This window comes from Capsicum annuum, chromosome 11 (genome assembly GCF_002878395.1).
Source record: "Capsicum annuum cultivar UCD-10X-F1 chromosome 11, UCD10Xv1.1, whole genome shotgun sequence".
In the NCBI taxonomy this organism is placed as follows: domain Eukaryota; kingdom Viridiplantae; phylum Streptophyta; class Magnoliopsida; order Solanales; family Solanaceae; genus Capsicum; species Capsicum annuum.
This window is the reverse complement of record NC_061121.1, coordinates 20356325-20365376: the sequence shown is the minus strand read 5'-3', so window position 1 is coordinate 20365376 and position 9052 is coordinate 20356325. Positions and strand designations below refer to the sequence as shown.

The 9052-nt window shown below is 29.7% G+C and overlaps 1 protein-coding gene across 1 annotated transcript; it reads left to right on the top strand.

The window, feature by feature from the left end:
• The first annotated feature begins 232 nt into the window (after positions 1-232).
• Positions 233-979, top strand: LOC107846682 (agamous-like MADS-box protein AGL90). Its single transcript, XM_016690992.2, has one exon. The coding sequence runs from the start codon at positions 233-235 to the stop codon at positions 977-979; it is 747 nt and encodes a 248-aa protein (XP_016546478.2).
• The last annotated feature ends 8073 nt before the right edge of the window (positions 980-9052 follow it).

The window sequence follows — 9052 nt, the reverse complement described above, 5'->3', positions numbered from 1 at the left end:
ATAGCAAATCCAACCTAATTTAATTTCATCCCAAAATATTTAGCATGACAATTACGAATTTTCTAATTCTACCTATTCAAAAATAAATAAAATCTAAATCCACGCTATAAATAAGAGTCAATCCTAGGAAAAAGAAAAACACAATAACAATATAGCCATTTGATCCCTGCCCCGTCCCCCCTCCCCACATAAAAGATCTCGACGAATACAATTCTCCTCTTTTTTTTTAGCCATGGAAAGGAAATTGATGTTTTCTTTGAATTTACCTAACACTAAGAGGGGGACTTCGCGTAAGAAAAGACATGAAGAGCTCCTTAAAAAACTTCACAACTTTTGCAGCCTTTGTGGTAGTGAGATTGCTAGCGTCTTCTATAGGGATTGCCACAGTAAACCTGTGATTTTTTCAAATCATGAGAATAATGTCAAAACCTTTACCAAATTTAGGGAGCTATCGACGTCAATGAAATCCAAAAATCAGGTGGCACAAGATGAGTACAATGAGCAGAGTATTATTAAGATATTGGAGGAAGAAATTCTGAATCTAATAAAGGAAAGCCTAATCGAAAAGACAACAACCGAGATGAATGAAGTGTTGAAAGAAAAAGAAGACGTTACTATTAAGATGAACCCTTATGATGTCAATGATCTTGCTGAGCACACCGAGTTGAGTATTAAGAAGTTGGAGGAAGAAAGCCAGAAGCAAACAAAGGAGAACATAATTGAGGAGTTAATAACTAAGATGAATGAAGTGTTGAAAGGAAAAGAAGATGTTACTATTGAGACAAACCCTTATGATGTCAACGATCTTGTTGAGTATACCGAGATGAGTATTAAGAAGCTGGAGGAAGAAATTCAAAAGCAAATAGAGCAGAACCTAGTCCAGGAGTTAACAACTAAGATGAATGATGTGTTGAAAACAAAAAAGAAGATGTTACTATTGAGACAATTCCTTATGATGTCAACGATCTTCTGTACATGAAGAAAGAAAAGCCCAAACAAGCCCGTGAAGTGATGAAAGTGAACCTTGGTGGTGAGGGTTCCATATCAAATGTTTCTCAACCCTTTATCGGATGGATGATTCTTGGTGGTATCAAACTTGAATTAGATTTAGTTGATTTATATCTAAGTAATATCTGCCAAGAAAAAAATATTATATTGTTGTTTGCATCCATTAAAAAATAATTAATAGTTTCATCTCATAGATATGATAGTCTTCTATTGAAATTATCGATATGTAATATTGAATTTATTTGGATTTGATTTAAAAGCCTAATAAGATATACTAGAAATGTCCGTCCTGCATTTCGATTGACTATTGTTTTCACTCAATAATGATGATCCCCTATTAAAATATTGTAGTTCATTCATGTATCAATACATCGTCTTAAAAGAATCTTCATAATCTCCATATACTATTTCAAACGTTTGTTTACGCATAATTTGAACTTTTATTGTACTAGTTGTTAACTTTTACAATCATTTTGTAACGATTCAAACATTGTAAATACTGATTTATATGTTGACAATAATAGATGGTATCAAATAGAAATCATCTTGTTCAAATTGGAACGATTATCCTAATAACCATCCATGAAATAGTAGTATTTCTCAATCACTTTATCGTATGAAATTATAAAGATGGCACAAGAAGCAGACTGGTAGTGATTGAGACAACTAGATTCATTCAAAAAGAGCAACGAATATTTTCAGTCAAGTGAAAGGATACATGTAAAAAGTCAGTCTGGTGCATTAAAACTTCTGCTATACATAGAATATGAAGAAGGGATGGACTATAATGGTCTATTATATACAGTCTTGCCCTACATTTCTTCAAGAGGTTGTTTCCACTACTTTAATCCGTGACCTCCAATTCAAATGGCTACAACTTTACTTATTACTTCAAGGTTCCCTTTAAGAAAACATATACATGTAAACAACGCAAAGTCACACAAGGCAATGTGACCCAAGGCAATGGTATCACTATTAAATAGTGTGATTGAATGATTGGAATTTCTCTGTCCTTAATCTGAAATGTCGAGTGAATACACAGTTTCTTGGTAGGAAGTGTTTTATCACCCTAGAGGGCATAATGGTGAAATATCTAAATTATTTGGATCAGTAAGTTTCAAGGTATAAAATGTCTATAAAAAGAAAAAAAAATAGATAGCTTACTTATTTTTTGAAACAAGACATCACTGATGTCTTATTATATAGAACTTCACGATTGGGACTCTGGGAGCGCTTATGGACCTACTGGGCGTGAATTCAACTAAGTCAAAATAAATTTTGAGTACCTAATAAAAAAAAAAATAGAAGACACAAATGAATCCATTTAGTTGCCTGACCTTAACTTGGTTAATTTTTACTTCAATCTCTTTTTAGTTTCCCACTTGGTATTTGTATTGGGCTTTCACTAATTCGGATGCATTGCAGGACCATTTGGAGGTACACCCTCAACAAGATTTTATCCATAGCCAAGATTCGAACCAAGATCTCTAATTAAGGATGGAATAGTTTTATCACTGCACAACCAATGTTAATATAATTACTTCAATCTCAATTCCACATTATCGATCACCAAATTGTTCTCTTTTTAAAAGATTTTGACAAAAAATGCACCTTCTATTTAGCATGTTCTCATAGCCTTGTCATATTCCATCAATTTGCTCCATTAAGATAAGCCCTTTATCTAGATGATAAATTAATGATGGAAATGCCACCATAACTACTTGTTTCCCCCCTTTCTCTCTCAATATTTAACAATGTGGATATTTCTTATTCCTTTCTGGTGGGCAAGCTACTATTTTGGAGTGTGAAAGGCATTTAAGAATTTGCTAAGGAAAATGGTCCTCAACAAATTGCTAACATATTTTGGACCAAATATATGTAAATACAACGACAAAATCTCTTTTTCATCCAGCACAGACAAAAAAATCACTAGACAATTTTTTTGATATGCCTTAGTCTTGATGAACAAAATTACCTGATATAGGTGCAATTAAAAAAATACTTCTTTTATTATGTGAAAGACCCCTTAGAAAGACCCCTTAGAAGTCTTCTTCTTACGTTTGAGGCCAATATAACATAGGATTCCTCCATTCATATATGCCTAAAAGATTCTTTTTCCTTAACACAGTGAATGTGGATTACATTTGCTTAATACGTAACTTTTGAATTTTTTTTTAAAAAACGTAATGATCAAGCAACGGATAATATTTTGAAATGTTGAAACTTCTCAAGAAAAATGTTGGTTGTTCAATTCTTTGGGGACCAATAACTTTGTTAATTTATTTTTAAAAAAGAGGTTTATACTTCAATACACAACTATAATAATTACTACGACTTAGTACTGAACAACTAGAGATCGGTTGTAGCAATGGTGGAAATAGGAATTTATTAAGGGTGTTAAAATATAAAAAAAATGTAAATATACAAAGAAACTAAGGAAATTCTATACATAGAAATAATCGTAATTATTTTTAAATACATACAATATAATCTTTTAAGGAAGGATTCAACAACACCCTTTTAATATGAATCTCAATGATCACGTTTCACCGTTTCACCATTTAAATTCATCTAAGATCAATATTATACAAAATAAAAATATAATATACTAGAAGCTCCCAATATAAAATTTCACACATATTAAATTAAATACACCACTATTATACTGTATTTGTTATGAAATATTAAACAAAGAACAAGAATAGAGAGAAGAGAGAAGACTTCTTTATTTCTCATGAGAAATTCTTGAGGGATTTCTTGATAGAGTGAATTACAATGAAGGAAATCCCTTTATTTATAGGGGAAAATCCCTTTATTTATAGGGGAAAACTAACTTTGGATTTCAAACTTTTCCATAAATAGAGATTTACTATATATGGTAAACTAGATATTCACTATATATGGTAATATATTTATAACACTCCCCCTTGAATGTATTGATAGATAATATGCCTCGTTGAAACTTTGCTAGAAAAAACTCCGTGGGAAAAAATCTAGTGAAGAAAAAAGAGTACACATCTTTAACAATACACATATATACTGCCTCATTAAAAACCTTACAAGGAAGACCCAGTGGGATAAAACCTCGTAATGGAAAAAAGTACATCATGCATTAACTACCCCTAATGAGAACAACCTTGAACCTTTGCATCCTGATCTTGTGCACCATCTTCTTGAATGTTGCAATTGGAGAATAATTCTTGAATAAATCAGCCACATTGTCACTTGAATGAATCTGTTGCATGTTAATATTACCATTCTTTTGTAGCTTGTATATATAGAAAAGTTTTGGGGAAATGTGCTTCGTTCCATTTCCTTGAGTCCTCCCTTAAGTTGTGTTGTGCATGCTGCATTATCCTCATTAAAAAATCATGGGTACTTTGTCACATTTCAAATCATATTTTTGCGAATGAGATGTATCATGGACCTCAACTACACATACTCTTGGCTTGCTTCATGAATAGCTATTATCTCAGCATGGTTTGATGAAATGACTATGATAGACTGTTTTGTATATCTCCAATATATGGCAGTACCCTCACATATGAACACATAACTTATTTGAGATCGAGTTTTATACGGGTCACTTAAGAACCCAACATCAACATAACCAACATGGTCGGAACTACAATCTTTAGAATAAAATAAGCTCATATTTTGATCTCATTCCGATGTCTCCTAGTAGAAGCAGATTAATACCTTGCTAACAAATTGATCGAAAGGTTATATCGTGTCTTGTAGTAGTTACAAGATACATTAGTACACCAATTGCACTAAGATATATAACCAATCCAATTCGGTATATTTCTCATTCCAGCAAATAATCTTTTGCTTTTGAAAACTCTCTAAGAGTTTGAATAATATTAAAGTTATAAATTTATGCAATATAAGGATTATAGATAAGTTTCCCAAAAATTTTTATATGCTTCACACATTTTGAATCCTTAAAAGTTTTCATATAAATTTTGTCAAGTGACAGTATTCAGTATTTCATATGTGACATCTTCAAGTGTCTGGACTGCAAATCAAATAAGTGTTATACTTACCAAGATGCATCCTTTTATGTCACTTGATAAATATTTCTATATCAGTATGCTCAAATAACCATAAAATTTTGATCCTTGTAATCTTTTACAATATTGCGCCAATATTATATCAAAGATATTAATGATATTTTATTTTGTATTGGTTCACAATGTGACATAACATTTTGACATCTCATCACTTCATTATTTTCAGGTACCTAACCTCTTATAAGGTTTCATGAAGTTTTATATCTTAGGCTCTTCAAGAGCACACTTCCTTCTTATTATGATTGTTTGCTCATTATCCTTTTCAAGGATTATTTCATTTGAAATCCTCATTCATGCATGCATAGACTTTGTCCTTTAGGAACACAAAATTGGAACACTTGCAGCTTAAATATTAGATGCGTTCGGTATTTGAATTAAATTATCTTTTGATTGAGGATCTGATAATAATTCCTAACATATTTCATAGCTGCTTATAATCTCCCCCTTATGTTAGGAAAACTAACATACATCCTCCATCTTTTTTGAGGAATCCAGTTTTATGTATTATGGTATATTCATTAATTGTATACCGCATATCAAAATTTTTAGATGGACAATGTGTGGTTCCTAACTCAGAACCAACTTTGAGAAGGAATTAATCATAATTAATTAGTTTGATACATACAAGTACTTTTGTATATAATATATTATATTTCAAACCAACACATGAAACTTTGTTCTCATTAGCAATGGTTCAACTATTTATCAAAGACATTCAATGTCAAACCATCATCATCAAGATAAAATGTCTTGATTATATAATCTGAAAGTTATGCTCTTAACTCAGTTTTATTGAGCAAGCAACTTTATGAATGTCAAACTGCAGGTTGACAATAAATGTACAAGTAATCATCTTATATCGATGCATCTTAATATATCACATGACTGGTGAATGGGCCCATATTCACCTTTTATATTTTTTAGATTTCGAGGAATCAAATTTCAACATTAGTTAATCCAACCAACTTATCATGAGAATAAGCAAAATTAAAAGTCCATGAAGAATTTTATAGTTCTTCAATATACAATATCCACTATGCACATCTTTGGAATATCGCAATCGTTCATATCAATTTATGAACTTTTATTCTAGCAAACTCCAAGTTTGTCATGACATGTACCTTTTACTTTAGTAAATTTCAGATTTACTATTATTTTAATAAATTATAGATTTACTACTTCAGAAGTAGCTTTCAAAATAATTCTTCTCAATTATTCGCCCTCTTTCAAAGGTGAGTTATGATACCATCACAATCAAGTGGACGTTTGTATTAACAGATTTTTTCTAGCTATTATCACATTCGCCCAGGGAATGAATCTATACTTATAACAATCAAAATTTTCATTCATAGGGAATGAAATATAATTGTGCCTTAAGCCTATCAAATTTTGATAGCTTATAACTTCTTTCATGATATTGTTACTTGAGGAGCAAATCGAGGTATACATATAATGTGAAATTTTTCTGTAACATATCTTATAGTAATAATAATCATGTGACAATATTATCACTTTTTGATGATTATTATCATATTGTCCCTTCACGCTTATATTAGTACATTCAATCACTTGTCTTCTTTCAGACATATTATGCACTGCTACCACATTCACTTCAGAAAATGGAGCATATTCAATGGAACATGTCTCATGACTTTTCACAATCACCCATTATTTTTCCTTATCCATCATACTATCATCAATATGGTGTATTGAGATTCAAACTCAATATCTTATCCATATAAAAATGCGTCTTAGGCTAAAACTCAATGGGACTTGAACCCAACATCTTATCATCATGGCGCATTGAAATTTTTAACTCAATGTCTTACCCTCTTAATGAGACGAGATTTAAATTCATCATCATATCTTTTAACAGTATTATTCTTCATTAACAAATTTAAAACATAAGTGATTCCAAACCAATTATTTTTTTCTCAAATCCAACAATAATTATATCATTAGTAGATAATATAAGAAATTACTAACCTTGAAATTACCTTTAAATTTATAATCTCATCTTATTTTGGTAGAGTTTCGTGTTGATAACGTGTTATGAAAAATAAAATAAAGAACAAGAATGGAGAGAGAAGAGAGGAGACTTCTTTATTTCTCATAAGTAATTCTTGAGGGGTTTCTTGATGGAGTGAATTACAATGAAAGAAATCTCTTTATTTATAGGGAAAAAAAATCTTGGGTTTTCTAACTTTTTCATAAATAGACATTCACTATATATGGTAAAGTAGACATACACTATATATGGTAAAATAGACATTCATTATATATGGTAATATATTTATAATAGTATTAAGTAACTAACTTTTACGAGTAGTATATTGGGTAGATTTCTCAACAATCCAAAAAAGAAAAATTTTACATAACACCACAACTAATTTTTACTAAACTATATAAAATTCTTACTCTTTTTATTAATTATTTAAACTCTTTTTTTTTTTTTTAAATCCAGATACATCCACAAATATATAAATTTTTGGATACATAATTTTAATTATGTATCTCCATTTTGTCTAGTTAATGTATTATGTAAGTCGACCATTTATTTTCAAAAATGATGTACCTTAGTAATCAAAATGATGTATCTTAACTTAAAAAATATATCCAAGCAAAAATGAAGTAATTAACTGGTACATTCTTAAGTTCAAAATTATGTATCTCAACTTCAAAATTATGTCAGATGCTAATTATGTATCCAAAAATTAAAAAAAAAAAGAGATTATTTGTAATTTAACCCAGAGTAGAAATAACAAGTAATTAGGGATAAGCTTGTTGGAATCTATGTAAGTTTTTTTTTTTTTTAAAAAGAAATAGAGAAAAATATGATAACTATTGAAGATTCAATGCCCAATATGATATTGCGGCCCAAATAGTTTCAGCACATAACAAATCCCCTACTTATTTAACCAAAAAATAAAGTTCACGTAAATCGCGACAAGTTTACTCATATTTACGTCTTATCCCTTTTTTTTTTTTGAAAATCTCATAAAAATCTGATTTTTTTGATTTACAGATACATATAAGTTAAGTGAGATACAAGTTAATAATACATCTTAAAAATTAACTTATTAGCTTGAATTAAGGAATGTAACGATAACTACAACATTAAATTAGAAATTAACTCACCCAATCATCTAAGTAACTTAAAAAAAATCCTCTAAAAGATGGATATTGTTACTAATTCAATTTTTTTTTTAAATATTCATCTTCATAATCAATTTTCAGATTCATTTTCCTTCTTCTCTTTTTTTTTTGTGCAATGAATATTTCTAGTCTTGTTACGACCGTAATAACTATTTTTGAATAATTGCAAATGAATATCTCAATCTTGTTATGATATTTTGGTGTTTGGATTACTGATATCAATTGTGAAGGATATAAGAGTGATGACATTATAATCGGTGAGCATATGATGTATGAAAAGTTGATTTCAATCATTGCTTCAGAACTTGAAATCACTAAAACAAGGAAGAAAATTGAAATTCGATACATTGTTGATAGAAACTCATCTCCATTACTCATCCGGAATGATATGGGTGTAAAGTCAAATCTACAGGGACCAAAAACATTTATATTTGTAATGTCAAAGTATACAATTGAGCGTTCTTTCACCTATAAAGTCAATAGATCGGACAAACAAAGGTATCATTATAAACCTGACCTAGAAATTCAACATTCGATTTGTTGAGATACATGTTATATGATTATATTTTGTGGGGAAACATATGTCTTTGGCATTAGCATTTTAAGATACATAATTTATTTTCTGTATCTAGTGTTTTCTAAATATATTTAATCGAGATACATAATTCATTCACTATAACATAAAGAGATACATAATCTGGTTTATGCATTGCACGTGATTTGTGATTTATTTTATTTATTAAATTGAACAGTTTATAAAATATTTAAAAATGTATCTGACAATATATTTAGTAATTATTTTTCTTTTAATTTTA

Excerpts from the sequence above, each read along its gene's own strand:
- LOC107846682 (XM_016690992.2), top strand. The coding sequence starts at position 233 with ATGGAAAGGAAATTGATGTTTTCTTTGAATTTACCTAACACTAAGAGG.